General features: G+C 51.8%; 2 protein-coding genes across 3 annotated transcripts; both read right to left on the bottom strand.

Moving 5' to 3' along the window:
• Nucleotides 1-493: 493 nt before the first annotated feature.
• MIA (MIA SH3 domain containing) lies at nt 494-2,036 on the bottom strand. The gene is made up of 4 exons (XM_032842188.1): nt 1,713-2,036; nt 1,502-1,635; nt 907-1,017; nt 494-574 (listed from the first exon to the last, which is right to left on the bottom strand). The coding sequence occupies exons 1-4, from the start codon at nt 1,840-1,842 to the stop codon at nt 551-553; spliced, it is 399 nt and encodes a 132-aa protein (XP_032698079.1). The 5' UTR covers nt 1,843-2,036; the 3' UTR covers nt 494-550.
• A 2,593-nt stretch (nt 2,037-4,629) lies between these two features.
• Nucleotides 4,630-15,026, bottom strand: SNRPA (small nuclear ribonucleoprotein polypeptide A). Of its 2 annotated transcripts, none has more exons than XM_032842181.1 (7): nt 14,818-15,026; nt 14,265-14,357; nt 11,468-11,640; nt 8,991-9,170; nt 7,158-7,331; nt 6,727-6,815; nt 4,630-5,011 (listed from the first exon to the last, which is right to left on the bottom strand). In XM_032842181.1, exons 2-7 carry the CDS (start codon nt 14,335-14,337, stop codon nt 4,852-4,854), a joined length of 849 nt encoding a protein of 282 aa, XP_032698072.1. In that variant the 5' UTR covers nt 14,338-14,357; nt 14,818-15,026; the 3' UTR covers nt 4,630-4,851. The 2 variants fall into 2 exon arrangements, with proteins under 2 accessions (XP_032698072.1, XP_032698073.1); XM_032842182.1 differs by lacking the exon at nt 14,818-15,026 and adding an exon at nt 14,448-14,545.
• Between the last annotated feature and the right edge of the window lie 102 nt (nt 15,027-15,128).

Here is a 15,128-nt window from a genome sequence, read left to right as displayed (position 1 = left end):
GACAGGATCGACAGAATAACCCTGAAGAACGGCGGATATTGAGCTGGCGAGCGCTCTTTCTGACCTCAAAGGCAAGAAAGAGGAAAACTCGGGGGTGGGGGAGATACGCGCAGGCTAACCTCCCATCTCCCTTTGCAGATGCCTCTATTCTGTGATTTGTGTCTTCCTCATGGTCCGATTCGCTCATTCCCAATAGTCCAACTCCCTCTCGTTAGTCTAGAGAGGACACTATGACCCGCAACCGAGCTGTTCAGGTTATTCTGTCTTCTCATTTGCTTGTGTGTGATATTTAAGTTTAGGAACCCACCTCCAGTACCCAGCATGGAGCGAAGAGCTTTTAGTCAGTGGAATTCTGCCTAGCGACCACTGACGTTACCACGGTCAGGGGGCTGACTGGCTAAATTCAGGAGCCTGGGGAAACAATTTCTTTGTTACCCCCCCCCCCCCAATTAAGACCACAGAGACCCGCATATTGCACTTGGCTGGTATATTTGCATAAAGCCGGGAAGAAAAAAAAAAAAAAAACAGCAGGGACAGTGGTAGACTGAGCTCACTGGCAGTAGAAATCCCATTTCTGAAAAAGAGAAAGGAAAACAGTGGGGAGAAAACCAGCGGTCACACACACCACAAAGGATCTAGTGGTTTTAGCAAAGGCTGTGGCGGCAGGGGCCAGGTTTGGCCAAACGCGTGCAATGCAAATTAGCCCAGAGCCCCTTAATCTTTTCGCCGCTCAATCTGACAGGGACTTAACAATCACTCCCCATTTTACAGAGAAAACTGAGGCAGGGACTTTGTCCCAGCACACACAGCTACGCTGCCGGGGAGCCAAAGGCAGGAGAATCTTTGCTCATTATCCCAACCCTAGGGTCCTCCCTCTGGATCCCCGCCAGCCCCCAAGACACTCACATCTGTCTTCACATCGATTTTGCCAGGTTTCAGGGTCTGGTCCTCACGTACAACACTACTGGGGAAATAGCCCAGGCGAGCAGCTCTATCTCCATAGTAATCTCCCTGAACCTGGAGAGGAAAAATTCAAAGCCAGGTCTGGGAAGATGGCAAACTCATTCCTACTGCAGACCATAGCACTTTTCTTCTTCCTGATCTCCAGATGGTTGGCTCCATCCCTGTCGCTCAGACCTCAGCTTACAGTCACTGCATGGCAGCCCTCCCCGACCACCCAAAGTAGCCACCCAGTCAATGTGTATTAATTCTCAGAGGAGCACATATTTGCTGATTTTTGGATGGCCTGTCTCCTTCTATTAGAATAAAAGGGGTCATTCACTGTTGTATCTTCAGGGTCGGGAACAGAGCCTGGCACTATAGTGGGTGCCCCATGATTGCTCAACAAGGTAAACACCAAGTAGATCACAATACCCCCTCTCCCCTCACCCCTGCCAAACTACTTCAGTCCACCCCCTCAAATTTTCCCTTTGGGTGGAAAATTAGGTCATACTCCCACCCCACCCCATATCCTTTCCTCTTCTGTTCTCTGAAGACTCACACTGCCTCCCCAGAAGAGCCGCCCTCGGCCCTTCAGCTTGGAGAAGACATACACAACTTGGCCCCTGTGTATGGTCAAGAAACGGCAGTCGGGAGCCACGTAGTCCTGAAGGGCCACAGCCATGGAGATAGGGTCTGGGGAAGGAAGAGAAGGGAATGACAGCACCCTCCACACGGGCTGGCCACCCCAGCCCCCAGTCCCCAGCTCTTACAGCTGCATTCCTCATCAGCACACAGCTTGCGGTCAGCCAGCTTGGGCATGGCGTGGCCCCCGACACTGGGCCCCAGGAAGGCAGACAGCAGAATGATGAAAACGAGGAACACTGGTGACCCAGCCATCATGGGCTCCGAGCAAGAAAGTGATCGAGGGGGAAATGGGATCTCTAATTTCCTTATGCCCTCCCTCTCTCCAGCAACACAAGGAAACCTGTGTTCTCCGTGCTTTCTCTGCCCTTAACTAGTCCCAAATTTCGCCCACAACATGGAGAGGCTGCAACCCAGCCAGAACCATTTCAAGGATAGGGTGAGGGCTGCCTGCCCAGATAGGCCCAAAGCAGCCCAGGCCACTCCAAGTGCCAACCACCCCCCACCCCCTCAACAATACAGGTTGAGATATTCAATTCCATCTTCTCTTAAGGCTGCTTGGGTACCTGGGCCCCTTCCACAAACAGAAACAGGGAGCTAGTACAGAAAACTACCTTGGAATTTCCTGTGCTTGAAGACAGAACAAGGCAGCCTTTTGATCGCCAGAAACAGACCCCACCCTCAAGGACCAAGTATTTTATGCTGGATCTTAAGGCTAGTAATGCCCTCCCATAATCACTATTTATCTTCCCAAGGCACTTCCTGACTGGGTGACCTGGGCTAAGCAATTTTTCTGAGAGCCTCGCCTACTTCTCTGTAAAATGGGGATCAGGAAAGCAAAGTCATTCAGAGTACTCAGCACATAATTTTTATCTTATTAACTCAAATGGACACTCTGCATCACCTTAAGAGGGCTGTTATAACCCCTCGCCATGGAAATGGCAGGGAGAGCCTTCAGAAACTTGCTCAAGGTTAGAGCCAGAAGCAGAAAGGCCAGATCTGGCTCCAGGCCCACACCCGTGAGAGTGTGGAGCTGTGGAGCTGTCTGTTGCCCAAGGTCAAGAGAAAGTGGGGGGAGGGGGATCCGAACTCAAGTCTCAACCTCTAAAACTGTTTCCAATAGATCTCCGTGCCCAGGTCATTCTCCTGGGTGGCATCTCCTGTCCTCGAGCATTCTTACCTTTGGCGTCAAGTCCAAACTTTTGTGAGGGGGAAGTAAATTGGGCTTGGGGGTGGAGCAGAATTCATCAAGGTCAGAGCCTGGACCTCAGCCATCTCTGTGCCCTCCAATACCCAGCACCGCCACCATGGACAGGAGAAACTGCTCTGCTCCAAAGTCACGTCCAATGACCGGCCTTCCTTGATCACCTGGGACTGTTCCCAGCCCTACCACCCCAGCTGTCTTATCAGAACATAGTATTTGCAGTTGGCTTGTGTATTTCATTCACCACTGTGTCCTGTGCCGAGAACGGTAGGTACTCGGCAAGTCTTTGCGGAGTTTATAGTGTTTCCTGAGTGCCTGGCAGCAGTGGGTGTGTGTTTGGGGTAGTGGCGTGTACCGACAGTAAGGACCGAAGTACTAACATACAGGAACTCTTCCCTTACAGGAGAAGAAAATGAAGCTTGGAGTCAGGACATCCACTGTTCCTGGGGAACAGCTAGGGAGTGCACCGGGCAGACAATAAAAACCAGGATCTGTGGTTGCCATAGTGGTGGGCGAGATGTTTCCATTTGCCATCAGCAATAAAGACTTGCCTCTTAGTGGAGAGGATTCCTTATCCCTTCAGTCTTTCAGATCCTAAAGGAGAGAGACTGTATTTGGTGCTGTAAGTCTTTATCACTGCAAATGCTGATGTTCCTCTTTAATAGAAAAGAGCAACAGAACAGAAGCAAGCTTGGGATGAGAGCCTCCACAGACGATGACCAGACAGTACTGAACACTGGCTTCAGATATTCATTTCTATGGTCAATTTTCTACTGGCAAATGATCTCGTTTTTCTATGTGCATGGCGTAAGAGTCTTAAACAACACATGTATTTTTTAGTCCATGAAAAAAATTGCCAGGGGTGTCTCATTAAGCATCTGATTTCATTCAGCTCCTAATCTCAGAACCCTGAGATCGAGCCCCAAGTCGGGCTCCCTACTCAGCTGTAAGTCTGCTTGTCCCTCTCCCTCTGTGCCCTCTCCCCATTCTCTCTCAAAAAAATAAATAAAATCTTTAAAAAAAATTTTTTTCCAGATGAGGTGTGTAAGAGACTGCTGAAGAAGGTCCCTCCTTTGATCTCCCTTCTCACCCATAGCTTCAGCTGGGTTAGGTGACTGTCCAATCAGAAATTCCTTTTCCTAGACTCCCCTGCAGCCATGGCACTGGAGGGCATGGTTCAGCCACCTGGCTGAGGCTCCTGGCTGGGCAGGGAAGATTAGTGCTGTTTGAAGTGGCCACACCCTTTGTGCCTGGTCAGTGGCTTCCCATGTGGGAAGGGCACTTCCACTCCTTCCTGAATGCCGGACTGCACCTCAATCAGAGACCGCAAACCTCAACTCAAGTGTCTCAAGCCCAGGCTACCCCTCCTTCTATTCTTCCAATGAGTTCCTGAGCATCCAGTTCCCTTCCTTTTTTTCCTGAAGTATCCAGCATGGTTTCTGGAGCCTGTCACTATGACAGAGGCATTCTTTCTGAAGATTCAAAAAAGGCATAGAAAAACCTCTTTCTTGACACTCTTATCATGTTAGGAAAAAAACATACGAATCTACAAAATGAATAATGTGCCCTTAAATTTAGGTGGCATCCTTGCATAGTACACGACCTGCCCAACTGTACATGGCATTCGGGGTTTCCATTTCCAGCTCTGAATGCTCAAAGGAGACAAAAGAGGAATTTTTCCAAACCGGTAAAGATGCCTAAAGCTTAGACAAAGTTACTACACTATTCTGTGTTTCCCCAGGGTTGCAAACCCCAACATGCTAAGAGGTCCAAACACCCAGAATATTCTGATGTGTAAGAAAAGAAGGCACAGAGCATAAGAAAATAAAAACGACAAATGGTTGTGAAAAACCAAACCTCAAAAAAACCACTTTAATTCCGGCCTAACAGCGCCAGGTGCAATGTCTGGGGACAGACTCTGGGTACAATGCTGTGTGGCGACCACTCACTCACACACAGCTCTGAGAAGGCCCCCAAGGGGGACTTACCTTCAGGGGGCTGAGCCAAGGGGGGGAAGGGGTGGCCCCAGAACAGGGGGAAGGGGCAGGCAGGGGGAAAAGGTGCTACTTCTTGGCAAAGGAGATCTTCATGGCATTGTTCTGGGTGATCTTGAAACCCTGCAGTGCGTCCCGAGCGGCCCCTGCCTGGACCTCATTGTCAAACTCCACAAAGGCAATGTCGTGCCGCCCAGGGACCAGTCGGACCTCCTTGAAGCCAGGGAACCTGAAAGAAGGGAACAGATCTCAGGGAGCCAGACTCGGCATCTCCCCCGAATGTTCTGGCATTGGGAGTGTAGAGACCAGGGATGCTGCTGAACATCCCACAATGCACCACGGGCGATGATAATCCAGCCCCCAGATGCACACAGTGAGAAGTGGAGGAACCTCAACAGAAACAAGTACACGCAAGACAAACGTGTCATTTAGGGAAATATTTTAACGTGAACACCTATGCCTTTGTAACCTACAACTTAGATCAAGAAACAGGACACATGGGGCACCTGGGGGGCTTAGTCAGTTAAGCATCTGCCTTCAGCTCAGCTCATAATTCCATGGTCCGGGATCGAGCCCCAGATTGGTCTCCCTGCTCAGTGCCTGCTTGGGCTCTCTCTCTCTCTGCCTCAAAGTCTTTTAAAAATAAAAATAAATTTTAAAAAAATTAAGAAAAAGAAACAGGAGGGGTGCCTGGGTGGCTCAGTGGGTTAAGCCTCTGCCTTCGGCTCAGGTCATGATCCCAGGGTCCTGGGATCGAGCCCTGCATAGGGCTCTCTGCTCAGCAGGGAGCCTGCTTCCCTTCCTCTCTCTCTGCCTACTTGTGATCTCTATCAAATAAATAAAATCTTAAAAAAAAAAATAAATAAAATAAAGAAACAGGACACTGCCCCCCCATGTCCTTCCCCAATCATAACCCACCCACCCTGTTCCGGGAATAACACTACCCTTTTTACGATCCACTGTTTCTCTCATTTCCCTGTTTTCTTCCCTAACTTCCTTCCCCATTGGGCAACCATGCTCACGGTTGCTGGGTACACTTTCTTCTGCCGCTGTTCTTACAAAGTACGTATTGTTTTACAGAAGGATATACGTGTGGTACTGTTTTTTTCTGTCTTACGGAATTTCGCAAAATTCTCTGTTCCTCCAGCTTACCCCAGAGCAGACCACAGCCGAGGAGCACGTCTAACCTCTCCCATCTCCCCAATTCCCCAGCAGCCGGAGAAATGAGGTCCATCCCCACCACACCCCTTAGGACTTGTCTTTTTTTTTTTTAAGATTCCATTTATCTATTTGACAGAGAGATTTATTTATTTGACAGGCAGAGAGGCAGGCATGGGGGTGGGAAGCAGGCTCCCCTCCGAGCAGAGAGCCCAATGTGAGGCTCGATCCCAGGACCCCGAGACCACGACCTGAGCTGAAGGCAGAGGCTTGAGCCACCCAGGCGCCCAGAACTTGTCTTAAGAGTATCTTTAGGGGGCACCTGGGGGCTCAGTTGGTTAAGCGTCTGCCTTCGGCTCAGGTCATGATCCTGGAATCCCAGAATCGGGCTCCCTGCTCAGCAGGGAGTCTGCTTCTCCCTCTGACCCTCCCCTGCCTTGTGCTCTGGCTCTCTCTCAAATAAATAAAACCTTCCAACTGCTAGGTACCACCTCACCATTATTTTATATGCACCTAGCAATTTTCTGATTTAAAGACTAGAAAGTGGCGGCCCAGGGCCTCCCCCACCCCTCACGAAGTCAAAGAAGGTCCCACACTGCTATGCCCTAGGCTTGCCACTACTGCACCTCCTTGGCCATGGGCCTGGCCTCAGTTTCCACATTTTAGGCCTCCAGTCACTGTCCTGTCTGCAAATCCCAAGCTGGCTCAGGACGCCACCAGCCTGGACATGGTGCCATCTCCTGGCCATTGCCCTCTGGCCCGTGCCCAGCACCCAGCCCCACTTACTGGTTGAAAAGCATGGACAGCATGAGCTCGTTGGTCTCCTCGGGCAAGTTGGTAAGGAATAGGATGTGATTTGGTGGATTTTCTGAAAGCTGCAAGGGAGTGACAGAGCCATGAGTCTAGTGCGGGACCTACTGCCTTTCTGTTTCCCAGCACCGCCCTGCTTGAATTCTTTCTGGGCCCTTCACCTGACATCCCTGAGATTGCCTGTCTATACCACCTTGCCCCCAGCAGGAAACAAGCCACAAAGAGCACTGCTGTAGCCATCAGCAGGCTCTCTGCAGTTCACTGAGTCTGACTAGGTTCTGGTCGCCCCTCCAGCCTCACCCTGACCACCTGAAGCTCCGCCCCCATAACCGAGCCCCCACCCGTCCCTGTCCTTTCCCTTCGCACGTCCCAGCTATTTATGACACCCAGGAGAAGGAGACACTTACAGGCTGGGCAGGCGGCATCTGGCCCGGCATAAGCTGCTGTGGGGGCAGGGCCCCTGGCGGGATCTGGCCCGGAGCCAGGCCTGGGGGCGGGATCATGCCTGGAGGCGGCATGTAGGGAGGCTGGCCGGGCATGTGGTGCATGATGCGGGGTGCCTGGGTCATCGGGGGCATGCCCTGCAGAGAGAGGACGGCAGGGCTGAGCGGGACAGGTGTGACGTCAGCAGGAGGCAGAGAGGAACAGAGCTCGTCGGGAGACCCAGGGTGTGAAAGCCACCAAGGAGAGAGCCCAAGGCACCCATGGAGACAAAGGTCACTGGAAGGAAAATGGATGGAGCAAAACCTACATGAGCACAGGCTATACTTTTCCTTACAAAAACTCACCTGGGTGGGGGAAGACACTTGCAGAGAGAGGAACAGACAGTGGAAGGCAGAGTGGGAGGGGCTGGGCAGGGCAGATGCCCATTGAGACGGGAGGCGTGGTGGGGAGAAGAGAGCCAGGCCAAGTGAGCACAACTCGGACCCCCAGAGGAGATGGGGCGGCCAGAGCGGGAACCACAGCTGAGGACTCAAAGGTGGACAAAAAGCTGGGTGCAGAAGAGGGGAGTGGGTCAGAGCAGGGATGCAGGGCCGTAACACCAACCCCACTGCTGAGGCCAGACAGAAAGGGAGCCAGCATCGGCGAAAGCCGGACAAATAGCGTGTGACCCAAGCAGCAGAGCCAACGTGGAGACCCCAAAGTAAGGCGAAGTCTTTTCTGAAGTATCTTGTGCTTTTCTCCATTCTGTTTAGAAAACAGGATATTTCTACTTCTTGGGCCCTCACGAAGGTCATGAAGAGATTTTCCTATTTCCTTCTAGAAGCTTTATTGTTTTAGCTGTCACACTAAGGTCTATGATTCATCTCAAATTAACTTTCATAGCTGAGGTAAGACTAATACTTTGCCTCATAAATATGGACCAATTGGTCCAGCACTGTTTATTAAGGGGAAAAAAAAGTCCGTTTACCACTGGACCTTGTTGGAGCCTTTACTGGCTGAGAAAGCCTGTGTGGACCTTTTCTGGACCCTCTTCTGCAACCTGGTCCATCTTCCTCCCCAACATCACATTACCTTGATGACTACAGTGCCCCCCCACCGTTTTATTCTCCTCTCCCGCCTTGCCTTGCCTCTCTGCACACCTGTGGAAATGGACCGCCAATGTCCCCCAAATTCCTGCTGGCGTTTTGACTGGATTTGTGTTGCATGTCAGACCAATCTGGAGGACTGGCATCTTAAGTTTTGAGTCTCCCATCCATTTGCTGAGTTCACCTCCCACTTCTCTCAGTGATATTCTATACTTTTAGTGGGTGGTTTCTGCACACCTTTCGTTACATTTAATCTTGAGGTATTTTCAAATTTGGAGTCTACTTGTTTGTTGCTAGCACAGAGAAATAAAACGGATTTCTTCCACACTGATCTTCTCTCTGGTGAGCCTGCTAAATTAAATTCACTAATTAATCCAAAAAAGTTGGTTCATGGCTTCCTCTCGATTTTCTGCATAGACATTAAGACACAGACAAGATCAAGGTCAAGGGGAGAAAGAAACTAAGGGACAGACACACAAGAGTAAGAAAGCTTCTGCAAAACAGTCAGACAAGCATGGAGGCACTTCCAAGTGCAGACATCACCCAGCTGTGCTATCCCTCAATGAGAGGCGAACAAATTCTAGAAGGAAATGGAAAGGGAGCCAGAACCCCAAGGGGAGCCCTCCCTGCCCCGACTGTGCCCACATGCCAGGCCATAAGGCTAAGGCAGGCCTGATGGAGAGAGGGCAGCATCTCTTGGCCCTGGCTTACCGGAACAGGCCCCTGGACAGCCCCCACCACAGGGGTGGCTGCCCCACCCTGCACAGCCTTCTTGGCTGCTGGGGTTTCCTGGCTCTTGGGCTTCCTCTTCTCCCGCTTGCGGTCCCGCTCCACAAAGGTGCCCTTCATCTTAGCAATGATATCGGAGTCAGTCTTTGCATACTGAATGCGCTGCCAAACAGAGAGCAGAAGGGTGAAGAGCGTCGATCTCAAGGCCTAATTGCCTGGGTGCAAAAGCAGACCTTTACCAGCAGCTCAGTGAGTCCGGTTATGGAAATCGCATGGCCTCAACATCCTCATCTGTAAAATGGGGACTGTGGAGATTTCCCACTTGAAAATATGACCATAAGGCCTGAATGAGTTTCAGTGCTTGGAACAGTAGCTGGCACACAGGAAGTGGGTTGCTGGGATTTTGAAGGGAAGATGGGACAGTACTGAGCATCGGGTCAAAGGCAGAAATCCGAGGAAACAGGGCCAGGATAGGAACATTATGCGGGGAAGGGGTGGTTCCAATCACACAAGAGTTCAGACCTCCAGAGGTGCTTGGGTGACTCAGTTGTTAAGCATCTGCCTTCAGCTTGAGTCATGATCCCAGAGTCCTGGGATCGAGCCCCACATCGGGCTCCCTGCTCGGCGGGAAGCCTGCTTCGCCCTCTCTCACTCCCCCTGCCTGTGTCCCCTCTCTCACTGTGTCTCTCTCTGCCAAATAAATAAAATCTTAAAGAAAAAAAAAGTTTACACCCACAGGCTAAAGCTCATTCTCAGCAGATTATGGAGACCCTCTACTCTGGGGGTACAGCAATGAGCCCATCAGACAAAGTCCCCACTCTCATGCTGTACGGAAAGAGAATGAAGAAAAAGATTAAAAAGTGTCTGGCTCAGAGCATGTGACTCTCAATCTCAGGGTTGTGAGTTCAAGACCCAGGTTGGGCATGGAGCCTACTTAAAAAAAAAAAAAAAAAAAAGATACGAATCTAAAATTTCAGAGTGTGGCTAAGAGAGGCCTCAGTGAAGTGACACTGGTATAGAAAGGGAGGGAGATCCAAGGAGGGAGTGAGCAAATTTCACTGGTGTGCTGGAGGCAGCCCTGGGGCCACATGTGGAGAAGAGCCTGTGCGGAGCAGGGGTCCAAGCAGAGACCAGGAAAGCCATGGGAGAGGAGGAAGAAGCAGGCCGCTGTGAAGGTTCCAAAGGCCAGACCGGCCTGACAGACTCCTGGACAGAACTCTACTGCCAGGGGGCACCTGGGTGGCTCAGTAGGTTAAAGCCTCTGCCTTCAGCTCAGGTCATGATCCCAGGGTCCTGGGATGGAGCCCCAGATGGGGCTCTCTGCTTAGCAGGGAGCCTGCTTCCCCCTCTCTCTGCCTGCCTCTCTGCCTACTTGTGATCTCTCTGTCAAATAAATAAATAAAGTCTTAAAAAAAAAAAAAAGTATCTGAAATGCTCTAAGCAGTGATCTGGGGAACAGGGGAGGAGGACTGACAGTAACATTATGGTCTTTATACTTCAAGAGCGAATTCCCAGCTGCCCCAGAAAAGCCATGTAAGATGCAGCAAATCTGGGCTCACGCCCAGAGGCGACAGCAGGCAAACCAGTGCACCATCCACACAGAGGGGAGAGTTCCAGGCTACCTACGCTCCCGGGGCCCACTGTCTTCCACGGGAGGTGACCTGCCTGGGACCTGGACATACCAGCATTTGCTGTTCCCTCCCCAAGGGAGTTGGTTCAGGGAGGCATGTTCCCATTAGGTGAAACTCAGATGATAGAGGGATAAGGGAAAGGGCCCCAAGAACAAAAGATGGCTGCCAGCGATCCGATAGGAACGCTAGTACAGGGCGGGCACTTTAAGCCATTCTCCACCTTCCAAAATGCAGCCCCCTGGCTGTGCACATGGTCTCTTGAACCCCAATCTACCCGTTTCAACCCATTCACGGCCCCCACCTGGTCGGGGCTGAAGCTCCTGCACATGCAGTCTCCCCTAAACTCCGGCCTCTAACCCATGCTCCCCAACAGCCAGAGGCATCTCCCTAAACACTTCCAAGGCTCCCCAGCACCCCCACTCCATGCTCACCCTTCTCTCCAGCCAAACCAACTTGACCCACTTCCTCGACTGCAGATGCTCTCGGTTATCTAACACCTTCTTCCCCGCCTTCCCTAGCTAGTCCTTCTCCTTTGAGCCTCACATCTAGAAAGCCTTCTCTGGACCCCCAGACTGGGTCAGGTGCGTCCCCTAAGCTCCCCAAGATCTGTGCACTTCCCCTATCCTGCTCCTGACTCCTCTGGGTCGTCCCCACCTGAGGTCTGCAAGGGCAGAGCTGGGGGCTCCCTCAGTCACTGGGTACCCCACCGCTGGCTCCAGCACAAAGAACAGTGAATGCTGACAAACAGCCAGAGAGACTCCCGACTTCAGGGGACCAGACTACGGGTGACAAGAGGTCCAGACCCACCCAGTCTGCCACAGCACTCACCATGGGCTTGTCGTAGAAGGGGAAACCCTGCATGGAGCGCAGAGCGTTGGTGGCACTGCTGACCTCCTTGAAGATGACAAAGGCCTGGCCCCTCATCTTCAGGCTTCGGGAAACTAGGATATCCAGGATCTGGCCAAACTGGGAGAAGATGGCATACAGGGACTTCTTCAGCTCTGCAGGGGGAAAAAGGGAAGGCCCATGGGTGACTGGAAGTCTTGGTACCTGTCCTGGGGGCCGAGATCCTTTTTCAGAGCCAAGTGAGGCCCAGAAGGAAAACCATCAGCCACCTGACACAGTGTCACAGGTCAGGAACCCCTCAAGGGCCAGCAGTACGAGCAGCAGCCAAGAACACTGGGGTGAGTTGTGGGGGCTCCTCTGAGAGCACGGAGGGTACCGGTACCTCCTCCTGCTTGATGAAGAACGGGAGACCCACGTAACAAAGGGCCTATGACAAATGCTCAATAAATGTGAGCATGCTTTTTCTGGTCACTGGCACCTTGACCCAGGTCTGGGTGAGGTAGCCCTGGCCAACTTCTCCAACCTCGTCCCCCCACACTCCACCCCACTCCCCTATTCCCAGTCACGCTGGCCTCACAGCCCTTTCCCAGGCCAGGACACGGATGCTGCCTCAGGACCTTTGCCCAGACTACTGCCTCCACCACAAAAACCTTTCTCCTGTTGTGTCCACAGCTGTCTCCTTCTAGTCAACCAGGTCTCAGTAACAGTATTCCCACTTCAGAGGCTTCCCCCTGACCTGTCTTAATTAAGGTGCCCTGTTGCCACTCTCCCCACTCCTCGTACCCTACTTGCTTTTCCTTTGCAGTCTTGCCCACCTCCTGACCTCAGATGTGCTTACTGGTTTAGTGATCCTTAACCACGAGCCCTCCCACTTGCTTACTGCAATACTCCGCGCAGACTTTAGCGGCCACCCATCTTCAAAAACATTTGCGTGAGTAAAGATACCATTATATGTTTTACGGAAAAAACTTCACCAAATTCTCACAACCACTTCATGAGATAGTGACCGTAACAGTCTTAATTTTACTAAATGGAAACAGATGCTCCGAGGATTATCAGGGGCTCCGGAGTGCCCTGGAGGTACTGGGAAGCTACAGAGCGGCACCCAAGTCCATCTGAACCCCACACCACTGCATCTAACAAACGACCACACTTGACAGGGCGCCTAGCTGGCTCAGCTGGTTGCACGTCTATCTTCGGCTCAAGTCCTGATCCCAGAGTCCTAGGATCGAGCCCAGCATTGAGCTCCCTGCTTGGTGGGGAGCCTGCTTCTCCCTCTCCCACTCCCCTCACTTGTGTTCCCTCTCTCATTGTGTTTCTGTCAAATAAAATCTTAAAAAAAAAAAGTCACTCCCCTGGACTCTGGGCCTCTCTCCCTTCTCCCCTCTTGCCCACTCAAGTTCAGTCTCCATACATCATCCTCACACCAGACTGTGTCCCTCGCCTGGCTCCCAGATGGCCTCAGGACAAAGTCTAACGGCCCACTGCCCACAAGAGGCCAGGAACCTTCAGTGTACTACTCACTGGAGGGTTCTCCCTGGACACAAGCCTCCGTCACACAAAACTAGTTGTTATTTCCAGAATGCCCCAGGGTCTCTTTGGCCGTTAGATATCTGCCCATGTTGGTCCAGGTTCGGAACACTTTTCTCCCTCACCACAACATACACACAGATTCCTCTACCTAGAAGGCTTCTCTGAGAAGGAACAAATGCCTCTGTCCAGGTGCCCCACTGGCTGGGCACCATACTCTAAGAGCACATACAGGGGACTTACATGGCTTGTCTGGTTTTCTTCAACGGTAACTTTATTGGCAACCTCAAACTTAATCCCAGCAAACTCCTTTGGTTCTCCCTGAGAATTTTCTTTTTTATTCGCCCTCCCCCAAGACTTTTCTTAAGGGGATAAGAGACAAATTTTACCCAGCCCTTACTAACGACTGGATACCATATAAAGAAGCACTGCATAGATGATGTTTGGCTCAGGTAATCCATGCAACGTCCATGCAAAGAAAAGTACCAGGACTTTGTTCAATTTTCAGATATAGAAAATGAAATTCAATAAAGGTGATAAAGGAAATGGAAAAAAATACATCGAATGTCAAGAATCGAGTTCTCAAGCGGAATTCCACGCTGGTGGCCTCAACCCCTTTATCTTGCTGTGTGGCCTTGGGCAAGTCACAACATCCCTGAGTCTGGCTCCTAATCTGAGAAAAAGGTGTTATAGCTCCTTCCTGAAGGGCTGTTGGGAGAATTTAAAGTAGTAAAGATGTACATATCAGTACCCCCCCCCCCGATGATGGTGTTAGCAATGTTAATATAATTCCGTCTCCTTTTGGAAATCAGACACCTCCATCGTGGGCTGATCACTGAAAATACCACCGTGACCAAGACCATCCCAGCGCTTACCCTCATGGAGCTCCCAGATCAGTGCAGACAACCCCATAACAGCCCAGAACAATCAGGGCTTGAGAGGGACATGTCCAAGGCCTATGGGAAGTCAGGGGCAGGCACCTGAGCGGTAAGGGGACGCCAAAGGGTTCTTGGAGGAGTCCTGTGAGCTGAGACGTTCAGGGATGAACCACAGTGACCAGGTTAATGGCTAGAGCGTTAAGATGGACTGCAGGAGCGTTAAAGACACAAGAAGCAGCGTGTGCAAAGGCTGAAGGATTAACCGATAGTTTGGCTGGAGAAGGCGAAGGAAGAGACGTGAATGCGGGGGATGGAAGAAGTGGCCGGCTCCTGCGAGGTCACCTGGAGTCTGGACTATCCCCAGAACTCACCATCCTTCTTGATCTTCTCGTTGAGATTGTTGATATAAATAGTGTGGTTGGGGCGGGTCTCGGGAACTGCCATGGAGAGGTGCCGAGATAGAGCTGAAAGAAGGAAAAAAGGTAACTTCAGCCCTGGGTTTCTCCAAATCCTCTGTCCCAAAGCGGGCTTAACGGGCTGCTCAGGGATCTTACTTCCAGGAGAAAGTGAGGAGAGGCGAGAAAGCGGCACAGCTCGGAAAACAAAGCGAAAGCGGGACCCCGCTTCTCCTCCCCGCGTGGTAGAGGGAACCCTCTAGAGGTCTACTACGAGTCCCAAGATGCTCTACGTGACCCAGTAGGCGGGGCGTCCTAAGTGGCGAATCCCATTGGCCTAGGAGCTCAAAGGGCGACCCAAGAGAAAAACCCGGATGTGTAAGAGCCAGTTAAGTAAAGAGACGACTCTGAAGCGCCCTAACTTCGCGCAGCGGGAAGATAGTTTCCCCACACGAGGCGCGAGAAGGCCCAGGAGGCAAACGCTCCCCTGGCCTGGCGTCGATGGCCGCCGTCGCCCAAGATTACTCACCAACAGAGCCGCAGCTCCTGCAAGTGTCGCCGCGTAGGTTTCTGAGCGTCGACTACAAAAGCTTCCTCTCCTGGTCCCGCCTTTGTCTTTCTGCAAGCCAATCCCGCGCAGAAACTCAGTAGCTTGACCAGTCAGAACCAATCTCGCCCCTGGGCCCAAATCTTGCCAATCAAAACGACATTTGGGTTCCCGCCTCGGCAGAAAAACCCCGCCCGACCCGTCCTGAGGGTCTAGGGACCAATCAGCGAAGGCCCACCCCCTCACGCGCTTCTGACCAATGGGGAAGCCGCTCGCCCTTGGGCCGCTTCCGG

This window comes from Lontra canadensis, unplaced genomic scaffold, assembly GCF_010015895.1.
Source record: "Lontra canadensis isolate GAN:19392208 unplaced genomic scaffold, GSC_riverotter_1.0 scaffold125, whole genome shotgun sequence".
Classification (NCBI taxonomy): Eukaryota; Metazoa; Chordata; class Mammalia; order Carnivora; family Mustelidae; genus Lontra; species Lontra canadensis.
Note: the sequence above shows the minus strand (reverse complement) of the source record. Positions and strands in the feature narration are given on the sequence as shown.